This window comes from Lonchura striata, chromosome 4A (assembly GCF_050655825.1).
Source record: "Lonchura striata isolate lonStrDom1 chromosome 4A, ASM5065582v1, whole genome shotgun sequence".
Lineage (NCBI taxonomy): Eukaryota > Metazoa > Chordata > Aves > Passeriformes > Estrildidae > Lonchura > Lonchura striata.
In genome coordinates this window covers 10,007,448-10,022,500 of record NC_140742.1, presented here as the reverse complement: position 1 = coordinate 10,022,500, position 15,053 = coordinate 10,007,448, and the positions used below count along the sequence as shown (strand labels likewise).

Below are 15,053 nucleotides of genomic sequence, written 5' to 3'. Positions count from 1 at the left end.
GTTTTGATTTCTATAAACATAACATTTGCATTACTCATACCCCTTTCTTCCTCCCATAACCCCAATTTAAAAAGATCAAACATACAACATACTGTAGGTTTATTTTTATTCAAAAAGTTACTGTCTCAAGACATAAATACAAATCAGAAAACAGTACAATTAGGACAATAGAATGTGGAGGACAACAGGTTAAGGTAAATATATAAAACATTTTTAGCTGGTTGAAAACAAAGCTGTAAGAACTGCTTTCACAAAGAAACACTCCTTCAAGAGTAAGAAAAATCAACTTAAGTTTAAAATCATATATACAGTCCTCTCAGCAGTTCTATTAAATGCAGTGGTGTGGAAAACAATATAGGCAGTACTTTTAGACATGAGAGTATTTATTTATGTAAAATGAGTTAGGCAGATCTAGTTTTCATTTTGTTGTTACCCCATGACCTAGTAAAATAATTATATTTTATCATGATCCTTTAGATAATCTATGGTTTTTGGCTACCACAGCCGAATGTTTAATTTCTGAGTCTAAAAACAGGAAGCCTTTTTGTATTCACCCATTTGGGGAGATTCTTGTATTGCAAGCGTATTAAGGCATGGAATGATTAAAATAATATACCTCAAGAACTGAGAGACAACTGACAAAAAATATACATATGTAATATAAGTTAATATTTCCTTTAAAATGATGTCTAGCTGCCTAAGCCTTGCAAAATGAGTCAATGTCAAAATGGCATAGATCCACTTTCTGTTTTAGACCAAATTTAATTTATTTGTGAATGGACACAAAAATGAAATTTAAAGCTTAGCTTTCAAAGAATATTATGGGTTGTTTATGAGTTTCTATTATCCAATCTAATTTACATATAGAGGAAATGTACTGTAACCTGTTAGAAGTATCTTTAACCTGAAGACTGCTTGCAAAGACAGATAGATAAAACAATATAAAATACAAATTTAAAAATCATTTTTAAAGCATGAATTCTCATGCTCTTCTATTTTTAAACATTGTTAAACTTTCAATATATTTCTGAAACCTCATAATTTTAAGTTGGAATTTAAAAGTAAGAAAAAACTAAACAAACTGCGCAATTATAAAATCAGCACCAATTTATATATATATATAATTTTATTTAAAATTTAGATCCCTATTCCCACACTCTAATAAGCTGTATAATTTTTGTTTAGAATTTTTCTGCAAACATACTACAATAAGCTTCTTTTATTTGGAGACAAAATACAGTGGCACTACTGGAAGGAATTTCACAACATTACATTTTTCTTAAAGGACAAGCAAACTTTCAGGGTTGGTAATGGGCAAGCAAGAGTGAAATCTGTTACGTTCTGGTAGCTTACAGCTTATGGACCTTTCTGAGAATGCTAACATGAAGCTTTTGGAATAAAAAGTGTGTTTTAGATTAAAAAGCTGTTAAAATTCTGCTTTATGTATTTTTTCCATGATTAATTGATACAAACCTTCTGTTGCTGATGTTTGCATTTAATTGAAAATACTGACAAACTTTTCTGGTTCGTTCTACACTGTGAGAAAACCAATCCATCTACTATTACAGCTCATGGACATGAACAGCAATCCAGCAGAGCTCATGATTATTTAGTATAGCCAGCAAATGTATAGAGAGGGGCTCAAATCTGTACCAAACACCTCTCACACTGTTAAGATTAAAACTCAGAGGGAATACTTCTTATGATCCAGAAATAAACTGATAGCACATAAATAAAATATTGGAATTTTTTCCCAACAAAAAGTGTAGCTTATCCTCAAATTGTTTACTTGTCCTTTACATTTCTTTTTTTCTTTCAGGCAAACAAAACTGCCCCTTCAATGCACTTGATCTTGAAAGCATGTCATTCTCCTTAGAGAAAAATCTGTTCAGAATTTCACTGTATCTACCACAATTTTGTATTGAAAAACTTCCTCTTCCACTTAGAAAATGACTTCACCACTGATTTATTTGCTGCTCTGGTATTAAAACATTGACACCCCAAGAACCTAAAAAAAAAGTTAGAAATGGTGTCAATTTGTAGTCTAATACACATTTAACAAATAACAAAGCAATTAGTATATAATTTAAGATTAAGACACTTCAAGATATGTTAAGGCATTATTAAGTTTATTTTTCTTCCAAACCAGATTAACCACGCTTCTGATTTAGATAATAATATGAAAAGGGCTCCTCATTCCTTAGAAATATTTTTCTCACACTTGAAATTAACTAGATCTAGTAGGAATAGTCTGTGTTTTAATTATTTTAGGTAATAATTGCAGAATAATTTTTAGTTAGGTGCCTAACTCAGATTTCTTTGACATTCTATTGGCTCTAACCTGAAATCAAATGCGTTATTATCAGTGACTAAACCTGGGACAAAACATTTCAGATACTGGCTGCTGCTGTGTCTGTGATCACAGAAACCACAGGCCATCCCACATCAGCCAACCAGGACACAAATTTAACATTTCCTAGGAAATGTATTCACTCTGTCAGGAAAACAGTGAAAAATCAATCATCAGGTAAAATCAAGCAACTGTACTTCAGGAGATTGTGTAACTAGGGAAAGAAAAAGCCTCCTGAAACAAAGTGTCACTTTCCACTTCCCATGTGAGAACAAGCCATACAGCTTTCTATGCCAATGGAAGTATGTACGACCAATGATGTGCCAAAAAACCCCCAGAAAATCCAGATTTTGTGACTGTCCTAGCTTTTGTAAGACTTTATAAAATCAGCAAGAGCCAAAACAGATCAAATATTCCTGAGCCATATTTATCTGTTTACAAATCAGTTTTTACTGTTCTTTGAATTATATTCACTTTGGGTGCTTCCTACAACAGAGCACACAGACAGAACTGCCTCTGGTGCCAGCAATAACTGGGCACATCGACTAGAAGTCTAGTCATAAACCATGTGCATCTGAATAAATTAAACAGCTCTATTATGTCTACACCTATTAAAAACAAGTGCAACAACTCCGAGAATAAGGGACCTCTGAAATAAATTACATGAATAAAGCGAATGACCTTTATTCTGAGAATTGTTTGCATTTGTGCCATGTTTTTTACGCTGAGCGCTGCCTGTCAGGGGGAGCCCTGGTTCCGTGCACGGTGTTTGCCCGCGCTCGCCCCGCCGGGGCTCCGCGCCGGCCCCGCCCGGCGCTCCCCGCGCTGCCGGCGGCTGCCCCCGCGCGGCGGCTCCGCGCACCGCGGCCGCTCCGCGCACCGCGGCCGCTCCGCGCACGGCGGCCGCAGCACAGCGGGGCCGCTCCGCGCACCGCGGCCGCTCCGCGCACGGCGGCCGTTCCGCGCACCGCGGCTGCCCCCGCGCGGCCGCTCCGCGCACCGCGGCCGCTCCGCGCACCGCGGCCGCTCCGCGCACCGCGGCCGCTCCGCGCACGGCGGCCGCGGCACAGCGGGGCCGCGGAGCCGGCCGGGGCTAGCGGGGAAGGCTACAGGGGGTCTCAAAGCCATTACATGCGACCTGGAGAAGGCCACGGCTTCAGCACTGTCCGACTAAAAAGTGACTGGTACTTCACAGATAGTCCAGCAAAAATTGAGAAGAGGAGGGGAAAAACTATTGTAAAACAGAATGTCAGAGAACAGGCGAGATATTTTCTTGGTGTTAATTCAGGAAAAGAACACACAACAGCCAGACGCACAACCTAACTGATTCATTATTACTAAAGCAAAGCCCTACTGGTACAAAATATATGGTTTTGCATTTAAAACAGTATTTAGGACTTCTTTCTGCCATAAACAAGAAGAGGTTCACGCTGCAACAATACTGTAAAAAAATACATAACCATCTTCCAAATTCCACCAAGCTGTCCAAGATTCCCAGGAAGCCTTGTTGTACTGTCCTCTGCTGGCTTGCTGCAGCTTGTTATTTCCAGTGTAATTTTGTACCAGCTACCCAAGGTCAAAAATGGCTGCATACTTTACAAGTGGTTCAAGACAGAAGGAATCCCTCATGCAGATTTTTAAAAGAGAATAGAGACTGCAGATTTATCAAGTCGGATAAAAGGGCAACTGCAAGCAGAAACTACAGACTTCGGATGTTTTGGACCTAAAACTTTATATGGAAAGAAAAAATACCTCTCATCTCTATAAACAGATATCTGTATTATCTCTTATTTTCTCTATTATCTTACTTATGCACAAAAGTAAATATGCCAATTAAAAAAGAAAAACCCACAAAATGCAAACCATCTAATGCTGACATTTGGTAATGACATCAGAGTCACTGAACTAAGCTCAGCACAACAGGAAACTTGCTTTTAATACTGTTTATGCACATTTCTTTATTTTTCTAATGCTACTTGCTTATCAGCCTCTGCTAGTCTTTTCCATAACAAATGGTGTTTTCTGCTCAGAATCATAGGCTTTTAATTTTTACATACTATATATACATATTAAGAACAAAAACCCCATAAACTTGCAAGGAACACTGACTATCCTAGAATGTATGGAGCTGAATTACTGCACCAGTCTGTCAAAATAAGCTAACAATGACAACCTGAAGATTGCATTCTTTCCATTTAAAATCTGAAGTAAGAGTATGGCAACCTTAAGACTGATTTACATTACTTTCCCCTTAAATAAGTTAACCTACCGATTCATCCATGATTGAAGCGGGGTCAAAGAAATCTGGTTTTAGTTCCGTTCGTTCCCTCCTGTTCTTTGACGGTGGCTTTAGAAAGCAAACAAACAAACATGTTAAGTGTAATTTCACCAGAAAAACAAAGGTTTTACACTGTAGTCAGTGAAGCTGAACTCTCAAGGGGTAAGAATTCACAAGGGATAAATGTTATTTGTTACAATAGGAAGTGTTCTTGCTTTTTGTATAACAATTGGACCAGATGGCTCTTGTACACAGACAACAGCACAGCTCTTTAACAATGCAGAAAGCAACCAGAATGATTTTTGTTTTATTAGAAGGAAAATTTAATTCAAATATCTTACTTTAAAAGCAGAAATACAAAGCCCAAGAACACTAAAAGAGAAGTAAATTTCTTACTAGGTCTATGTCCATGGTGTCAAAATCCATGCCTTCATTAAGATCTTCAATCCGCCCTTCTGATGACATCATCACATCTTCAACAATTGGCTCTTCATCATCTTCCATTAGACTTGTGCCACGTCGACTGAAATGAAAAGCAATACTGTTTAGCACTAAATCAAGTCAACTTCGATCTATTTAAAACATTAATGCTCAGTAAGGGACTCCCAACAATCCAATTACATAAAACAGAAATGAAGTAATGAAATGAATGCATAACTACTACTAAAGAAAGCTGGTATTTAACCAGAAGATACTAAGAGAGTGTTGGAGAATGCCTAACAAAGGTCAGTTTAGACAACCATGGTACATTGCTAAATGGATATTCTGAGAGGGTGTGAGACCTGGCAAGCAGATCTACTCCACACCTAATTTATGCTCAAGTGAGGAAGAACTTAAGTTTTGCTACTTAAAGAAAAATTGTTTCTGCCTTATGATAAAGCTGGGAAGAATGCCTTTGAAATAAAGTAGATGTGTAAAAACACTACAAATACTCCCACACAGTCCTTCATCCTCTTTCCTCATAAATTCTACATAAAACATAAGATCTTATGCAAAAACTACGGAGTCATTCTAATTATACTAATTGGTGCCACTATTTAAAAAAAAAGTCACCACTGAAACTATGTTACATGAAGTACTGGAAATAAAGCAATCAGAAGCAGGGGAAAAATGTAAAGCTCCTTAATACATACGTCCATGGTTTTTGTTTGCAACGTGTACTTTTTTACTGTAGAACTCTCCTTACTGTCCTTAAGAATGCAGAGAACTTTTAAACTTAGAAGATGTATCCCTCTTCAAAGAAACAGGTGTTACTACTGCACTACTGCATTTATAAGCCCTCCCCGACCCACTGAAGGAGCATTTCACTCCACTCACATGGCGTGTTGCAAGTTGCTTCTCAGCTTGACGTAGTTCATCGCTGCCCTCTCCTGTTGTTGTCGCGCGGCTTCTTCCTGTTGCCTTTGAGCCAACATCCACGTTACTTGCGTGCTTAAAAAGACCATTATTCTATTTTAAACATGTACTGGTTTGTGTGTGGACACTAACACAAAGCAGACCTACTCGTGTACGTACTTGTAGTCGAGCGGCGGTTGGTGGTGCTCGGGCTGCATAGGATAGACACCCATGTAGTTCTCGTCGGGTCGCAATCTCTTGGGCTCCCTCATTATCGTGGAAGTGAGCTGAGGTGTCTGCATCATGACTGGTGTGTGCATTGACTGCTCCCTGTTCAGCCACATACTGTCACTACTGCTGCTTTCTTCAGCTGAAAGCAAACGCAGGAAGAACATCTGTGAAGTTTCTCTTCAAACTAGTCTAAAAGTGAATGCTAAAATACAAATTAAATGCATGATACAGAGAATCAATGGCTTAACTTTCTGTCACAAAGTTTTACATGTGCCTCAAAGAGCCTGGATTTATAATCACTGGCTGGAGCATTTCTATACTTTTCTATTGCATGACTCAACACTGTATAGTGCCCTTATTTCCTTTTGTGAATCAAATGAATATTTTTCCCACTAAGACACACACATGATCAGAAGTTAGCTGTTCTGAAAAAACACATAAAGGCATACCCATATAGTCACACAAAAAATATGGAACAATATGTGCAGTTTATATGAATATCTATTCTAGTAAATTTTAAGATGAGAGAAGTTCTACCTTCAGGTACTTTCCGCTTGCCTGTTGCTGGCTTTGTCTTCTTATTTCTTACTGTAGATCCTCGACTACTGATTCCACTAATCACTGACATGGTATCGTCATCCCCACCGGCTAATAAGGAGTTTCGGTAGGACATGAGAGGAAGCCACACATCTTCTCTTCGTAGAGACATCTGAAAGGTCATGAACTTCTCCAAGTAAACATACCTTTAAATTAAACAAGAAATAAAGAGATGCAAATAATCTGTAACAAAATGTTACCATGTCAAGATAAGTAACTACAGAAATTATTAGCCTACGTTTCCAATCTAGTTAACACCAAGGCCTGACAACAGCAAATCCAGAACACAATTTCTGTTTATCCACCATAAAATGAAAAATAACAACAATAAATACAATTTACCTTCTGTGAGTATACTTGACTAAATTAGTGTAAACTTACCTTGATGTTCCAAAGATTGCACTTTAGATGAATGCACAATACACAAATATTTATTCTGATGCACTTCTTTTGTGGTTATCATTACAAATAATACAAATTAAGAAAATACTTACACTGTTCTTTTGTCTTGTCTGAGAAGTTTTGAGGAGAATTCACTGAGAATATCGAGAAATGCCAAATTTAATGGTGGGTGGCTCTCACCTTGTGGATTAGGCTCCTTAAAAGCAAATTCTATGCCATCCCTAAGAACAAATAAAAAATTACATCAGAAAAACAATAAACAGAAGTTCAAAGCACTATGAATTACCAAAATCAAAACCCTTTCCTTTATGCCAAGAAAGCAATAATTTGATGTTTCTGTATTCTAGCAAAAATGTGAACACTAGTTATTACTTGAATCTGGACACACTTTCTGTCATGGTATTTCAACCTTGCATTGTGGGTTTTCCGCATGAGGCCGACAGGCCCGCCACTGACAATGAAGTGGATCCGTTCTTATTTTTATGGACTAGACATTAGAAAGGATTTTTCATTATAGCATCAACATTCTTATCATTTACACTTATACAATGATGCTGGAGAACACCAACAATATTAAACATTTAGATTTACTCAGAGACAAAACTGCAGTCATCTTCTAATTAATATATGGGCTTTATCATCTCTAGGGCTGATGCACTTAGTATTAACTAATTTTCAAAGACAAAGAAGATTATTTTATGTTAGTCAAGAAGTGTTTACAAAAATGGAAGTAATACAAAGCACACAATTACTTGTGTAACATAGCAATAGCTTCTCTTGTTTTCAATTGATCCAATCCAAATGTTAAAGCAAAACGTCGAGCAAGCTCCTTTATACCACTGAATGTTGGTGATGATCTGTCAAAATTATAACCATTTTCTTGAATCATTTCATTGAAGAGCTGCATGGAATAAAAAGGGAAATTTTCATGTATTAAAAGATTATGCTAAACTTTGGACCAATACACAGATATGTTTCAGTTTAGAAGTATGTTTCAGAGCTTTTTCCCCCCCACTCCGACTCTGACAACATCAAGTGACAAACATGGACCTTTTGGACAGTGAAGAGTCTGCACCTCAGAGATAAACTCTGAAATGCACTGTCCAAGCACTCAAACTGCAAACATACTGGAAGACAGATTTCAGTGCTTCACTAAATCAGGTGTTCTAATGTTGAGAAAACAAAAAATTAGTAGGATTCCCTAATTACATACACTATCAGGGAAGAAATAAATGGGGTGATCCTCTCTTGGTCTTTACTATAATACACTGTCAAACTACTAGTTCCCGATTCTTTTTTTTTCTTCTCAAAATACAGGTAATAAAGAAGAAACTCTTAAAATGGAAATGCGTTCGGGATATTGCCAAAGACACCAGAAATTCTGTAACCAATTATGATATTTTTAAGTACTCAGCAGTAGTTGTCAAAGCCAAATACTCTGAATTTTACAGTCTTTTCTTTGATTAATCCTTTTCTCATCCTACTGAACTCAACTATAATTCACTTCAATAATAAATTTTTCTATTTTTTTAATTTTGTCTAACACACACGTCACTCTTTTGTATCACAAAGAATGAAACAAAGAATATTTAGTTACATATTTTACACTGCAATTCCACCAGCTACTTAAGAGTTATGCTGCTATCAAAAGGAAAGGCCTCATCCCCCTTTGGTTTGGCAATATCCATATGATAAACCAGTCCTTATTTTAGTAAGGACTATTTCCATTTGGCCTCCACCAGGCTCAATATCCAGATCTATATTCACTATGTAGCTTTATAACCTTTAGTCAAAAACCAGGGATAGAGAAAATATATTTGGGTAGATTTTCCTTTCATGGGTAGCTGTGATCTGTGCTGGATTACAGTGTTTTGGAGATATATGTGTCTACTGTTCTAAGCCTGTGAATAAAATCCATGCAGATGGTTTATGTCAGCAGATGAATCAAATACTAACTTTAACTGAATTCATCAGGTTTCCACACAAACAAACTTTACTGAAGACAACATTAAAGTATGTTTTATTGTTGAATGTGTGAAGTCTCTACTAAACATAAAGAAATTACTAAAGCTTCAAATTGAATCTCAGTATAGTTTAAAAAACCCAAAACCAAAACAACACCCCCAAAAGCAAAACAAAACAAAACCCCCACAAAAAAACCCCAACCCCTACCACACAGGCAGGAAGTATTAATCTGTTCACAAACAAGTAAACTGGCCATTTCACAATGTATCAGAATACTTAAAGCTATTGTTTTAGAGTTATGAAGGTTTCACAGAGATATGCTCATTTTGTATTTATTGACCTCTCCTACATTTTTTGTGGTACAATATTTGGTAAGTATAGGAAGACTTCTGGCAGTTTTTCCCATAGTTGCAGAAAATGTGTTTCAGTTTAGACCTATTTATCCCTATTGCTCATAAAAATTTCATCATCAATATCTCAAACTAGTTACTAAACAACAGGACATCATCTATAGTATTGAATTTCATGCATAAAAATATTATAAACTCTTACCTGCTGCAAGCTAAGAATAAGTGTTTTAGCACACTGGATTTTGTCTATCTGCCTTGTTTTACTCATCGTTTCTTTAATAATATCACCATAGTCATTGTAATACTAGGAAAAACAAACAAAAAAAAGGTGAACTGTCAGTGTTAGTTGAAAACATTGCAACTACTGAATTCTTCTGAAAACAAAATCTAGGATATGCTCTTTTAGAAAGAAAAATCAAACATTATCTAAAGGGAAAAAATCCCAATATGTTCATGATTACACAAAAATTACACCCTAAACCACCTCCAGAATAATAACTGAAAAAAAAAAAACATAAATGCAAAAAGAATAAATCCACTTTTCATTCTTGCAGTGAGTATTACTTTAGAGGCAGAATGACCTATTTATCTTCAAGGCCATGACATATTTGTTAATGACACGTGTTCACCCCTTCAGGGTACAAGATTAGACTCTTATCTTTTTACTAACTCCTATGACTCTGGTGGGGAGTTTTATTTTCTTTGCTGAAAGAATGCACTTACAGACAGCATCACAGGCATAATTTGTCCAATAAAGACAGCTGTCTGTTCAGTTTTTTAAGTATTTCAGGTTTAAGAAAGACACAATTAGTTATTTGGAGAATCAAAATATATGTAGGGCACTCAAGACAGATAAAAGCAGGCTGCTGAAATTTTAAGTTTTTAGGGTAATCACCAAGGAGCAAAGCTTTATCATGTTCACAAAATGAGAACTCATATTAATGTGCGGCTGTGAATCCCATGAGCCAGGAGAGGTTTTTATATTTAAGTAAGATTGGAACAGATACAAAGATAATGGGGAGAGGGGACTCAAATTTTACTTCTCTTCTACGAAGTTTAAACTTCAATTATTGAATGAGACTAGACATCATGGGGTTGATCTTCGAAAGAACATTCTCAAAAGGCCTACTAAACTAGTAAATGAATCAAAAATACACCATCAATCAGAGTAAGAAAATAAAACTAGTAAAAACAACACTAAATGAGTTTCCCCCCTGGTCCCCACCACCCACACAGCACTGGAACTGTAAAACTCATCTCCATGATTTTTCTCTCTACATACAAAAAAGGGCCTAAACCTCTGGAGTTTTGAATTCTTCACATTTTGAACCGGTTATCTTGTAAGGTAAAAAAACAAGAAATAGTTAAAAATCCCACAACTACTGTATTCTAGTAGTTTTATGAAGTACACTACTAAGCTTCAAATTTACCTTCATATATTGCTTGAAAATGTCGGCGGCTGTGTTCATTTCCACCACAGTATATACAATGAGCTTACAGAAAGCTGCAAGCAGGTTTCTTCTTTTGTGTAATGCTTCAATTTTGCTGGCTTCATCATCCTGCTGTCCATCTAGAAAGAGTTCAAAACAGGAAAATTGTCAGGTTTAAAGACTCCATGTTTAAACATTTATATATAAAACTAACATGGGCTAGTGGTCATGATTCAGAAAATCAGATCTCAGTTCTGATGGCAATGCACTTCACTGTCCACTGATATATCTGTTACCCTGATACAGTGATAAATATTTGAGCCTATTAAACCAAACCTTTATTGTAATTATCCTCCATGTTCCCAGTACAGAAAATCCTTTAATCAGCTACTGACATTTAAAAGACACACCTACTTCTGTGCACATGCACACCTCTCAATGACAAAACAAAATTAAAATGAAAAAAAAACAACAGGCAAACAAGAAACAACCCAACAAAATACCACCACCACCAGAATGCAGAAGGAAAGAGGAAAAAAAAAAAAAAAAACAAAAAAACCAACAGAAATGCAAAAGGAAACAAAGATATTAGTTAGGAAAAAAAAATATAAAGGAAATTTAAGTTTTGTACAAACCCGCACTATTATTATCATCATCCTGATCAATGAAGACATGATCTAAAATAAAACTGAGTAGTTCAGATTGCAAGGAAGAATCAGGAGTGTAAACAAGTGGCTCCAAGATGTCACGTCCTCCTGTCATAATCTGATGGCTGAAGATCATCAACACATCACACAGAATTGTGAAAGCCTGTTAAAAAGAAACCTTAATAAATACTTGCTTGGAAAGTGGATTTTGTTTAGATAATGTATTTGCACTTGACAAAATACTCAAGATCTCATTAGTGTACACAGGCCACTAAAGTCCTACATAACTACAAAGGCCAATGGAAGCCAAAATGTGCATAGCTTCACACAGCAGGTTCCTGTATTTAGATACCCAGTCTTGATAAAAATATTGCACAGATGATGTCAAACTAAATATTAAAATATTGCAAGATTAAAACATGAGAAGCCTGAAACTCCCAAACTCTATGTGATGGATACTATATTAGTTCACTAGAGAACTTCGTGGACTCTGACCATTGTACAATCTCCTTTTTGGCTGACTTTTCTTAAAAATGTTTCAATCACATTTGTTTAGCATATAACAGCTGAGATTATTCAATCCCTTTAAATCCTATTGTCCAAAAATTCAAAAGTGCAGCCAACTTTTTCTTTTGCTGGCCAACCTGTACATCTGATATCAGAATTAAATGTCTGTATTCCACTGCCCCAGAAGGTTCAAATTCTTCAAACCAGCAGACCAAGGCAACAAGCTGCTTAGTGCTGCACCTTCTCTTTGGCTCTCATCTCCCAAGTACTTCCATGAACCAGTCTGCTATCTAATTCCTCCAAGTGATTACTACTAATTCCTGGTCACAAAAAATACATGTGCTCCTCTGAAGTCCCTTGTGTCCTTTCATGAGATTAGAGAAGGGAAACAGAACCCACACCAAGTGGAACACTGTACCCTGTGTGACAGGTACCCTGTGCAACCAGGCAGCTCTAGATTCTAGAGCATCCACCAGAGTCTGCAAGTCATACAGCCTCAGAGAGACCTACTCAGAGCTTCAGTAATATTTGTTACTAGCACCTTCACACCCTAAACCTTGTGACTATTACACTAGATAGTTCTTTGACATAGAACATGCCTATTAAGCTCCAGGAATACTCTTATTTTAGCAAGAGTTTGAAAACCTGCAATTGTGCAACTCAGTGGGCCAGATTTTACAAATTAACCAGGTTATTATTATCTTCAGCAGCAAAAAGGCTCCTGGCTTTCTATGTCTTTAATTAAACAGTCTACCTAGAAGATAATCTGGTCCTTCGCCTGTAGAGACATACTTCATTTTCTTTCATTTTAGCATTTTAAAGATTGTTAAAGGCATTTACTTAGAATTAATTCTGCTATTGGTAACCTGCGCTTTTCACTGGAACCTCAAAATCCTATGAACTGTTTGCCCACATATTGAAGAGACTCAGCCCCTACAGTTCAATTTTTTTTAAAACTCTGTCATTCTCAGAACAAGTGTTTCCCAATGTCTCAATTATTTTTGAAACAAAAGCAAAAACTAAGGACGACCACCAAAACCTTCATGCCAATATTTTAAAAAAGTCAGGAGTTCTGTCTCCTGCCTGAACTGTCATGCATGACTTACTCAAGCTCAAGATCTCAATTTTTGATGTCTGAAACATTTAAGAACTTAGTTCCAGCTAAAACTCTTCCCCACAAAGGGCAACTGTATGAAGGACTAACTATAAAGCTGCTCACATTTTTTCCAAGCATGCATCATTGCTGAGGCTTCCAAGCATTTGCTACAGTATCTCTGAACAACACTATTACCAACAGAGCAGTGTGAGTGTTCCTAAAGATAACTCCCAAAAATTCCCATTTCCCAACAATAAACTCTCCTAGGTTACAGTGAGTATTTTGTACATGTATAAACATATACAAACTCATCTTTAGTAGTCTTTTTTTGCCTCCTGATTTTGAGATCCCCAAATTCTTGGGACTCTGAAAAACTGAGGAATACATTGTGTTATAAAGCAACACAGAGAAGGAAGAGAAAGGAAGCTGCACCTGCATCCATTCAAAGATAAAACCAAACAAAACCCTTTTAAATTGCCATCCTTAGCCAGTTTGAGACTATGAATCCACAGCTCCACAAGAGATATGGGTCATTAGCACATGGTAAGCAAAAGTTTTGAAATGGAACTCTCACTCAGCTTAAACCCAGAGGCTTCTACAGTGCACCTGCAGAGTCATTACTTAAAGTAACAAAAAAAAAAGCTCCTTTGCATAAAACGTTATGCTGCCTAAAATTACTCGAAAGATTCAAGTTAAAATTGATTCTGAAGTCATATGTACACAAGGAGGACAAGCATACAAGTACCATATGCACTGACACTCAAAGGGCACTCAGCCTGAACATTCAGGACATCATGTTCCCACAGAAGTGCCAAAAATATTAGTAAGAACTTTCCAGCTGCATTAAAAGTACAGTATTAGAAGATTCCAGGCAACAACAGCCACTAACCTGTTCCTTAACAGCAGTATTTACATTGGTCAGGTAGTGTTGACAGATTTGACAGAACACTCTCATCTGCTTCTTCAGACGTAGAAGATCCTCCTTTAAAGAGAATGATTTAATGTAACAGTTTTGCTTTATCAATTCTACAGTCCCATACATTGCATTCACTTTCACAGAACATTCCACCACAGACCTTAGTGGTAATATTCAAGTCCACTACATTAAGTACTCACTGTTACAAATAAAATTAGCAAGTAGCAATTTCCTTAATTTTGCCATTCTGTGTAGCACAGAAGAGATGACAGTTAGGATGAAAATAATGGTTTTTTTTTAAAAAGTGGTAACTAAAAAAACTGTTACAAAGAATCAGAAAATAGTCTCAATAAGGGACCACTTTTCCATTAGGTTCTTTTCATTCCTGCTGAAAGTATTACAAATTACATTTTGCTGCAAAACAGCTAGGTTAATCTTAATTTCTAAACTATCTTGTCAGTATTTAGCTCATCTTCTGCCATCAGGCTTGAGATAAAGCTTTAATCACAATTACAAAATCCTCAAGACTACTGTTTAGCCTTTAAGGAATAAGGTAAGAAAACGTTCAAATCCTTCACACACCTAAACACCTCTGAACAATCTGTGCAGCCACTTCTTATCAGGTATTTAGGGGTGGAAATGTTAAAAGCCATTAAAATACAAATGGGTAAACTAACCAGCCAGTGGTCAAGCTCATATTCCTCTATAACAACTTCAGACTATAATTACTCACTGGACTAAAGAAGTCTCAATAGATAGGGGAAAATTATTATTATCTGACACAGGTGTTCTCTGTTATAAGATCATTAGTACAAATTATACAGCATGATTTTCCATCCTGCATCTACCGGAAGCCCAAACTACCACATTCTAAAATTAAAAAAAAAAAAAATTAAAGGAAAAATGTGTGTATCCTCACATTAAAATGAGAGTATTGTAAAAATGGATT

The 15,053-nt window shown here is 36.5% G+C and overlaps 1 protein-coding gene across 8 annotated transcripts in view; it reads right to left on the bottom strand.

The window, feature by feature from the left end:
* Window positions 1-1,282: 1,282 nt before the first annotated feature.
* STAG2 (STAG2 cohesin complex component) overlaps window positions 1,283-15,053 on the bottom strand; it is a 72,772-nt gene continuing 59,001 nt past the window's right edge. For 5 of the 8 annotated variants that reach the window (XM_077786528.2, XM_077786529.2, XM_077786530.2 and 2 more), the window contains exons 23-34: window positions 14,078-14,170; window positions 11,574-11,748; window positions 10,939-11,078; window positions 9,711-9,812; window positions 7,946-8,094; window positions 7,286-7,414; window positions 6,732-6,937; window positions 6,144-6,333; window positions 5,946-6,059; window positions 5,025-5,151; window positions 4,620-4,697; window positions 1,283-2,008 (exon numbers count right to left, since the gene is read on the bottom strand). In XM_077786528.2, the coding sequence (XP_077642654.1) occupies window positions 1,985-2,008; window positions 4,620-4,697; window positions 5,025-5,151; window positions 5,946-6,059; window positions 6,144-6,333; window positions 6,732-6,937; window positions 7,286-7,414; window positions 7,946-8,094; window positions 9,711-9,812; window positions 10,939-11,078; window positions 11,574-11,748; window positions 14,078-14,170 (1,527 nt within the window). In that variant the 3' untranslated portion in view covers window positions 1,283-1,984. Of the gene's footprint in view, window positions 2,009-3,938; window positions 4,080-4,619; window positions 4,698-5,024; window positions 5,152-5,945; window positions 6,060-6,143; window positions 6,334-6,731; window positions 6,938-7,285; window positions 7,415-7,945; window positions 8,095-9,710; window positions 9,813-10,938; window positions 11,079-11,573; window positions 11,749-14,077; window positions 14,171-15,053 lie in introns of those variants that run through there. The other 3 variants (XM_077786533.2, XM_085571035.1, XM_077786532.2) reach the window with 2 other exon arrangements.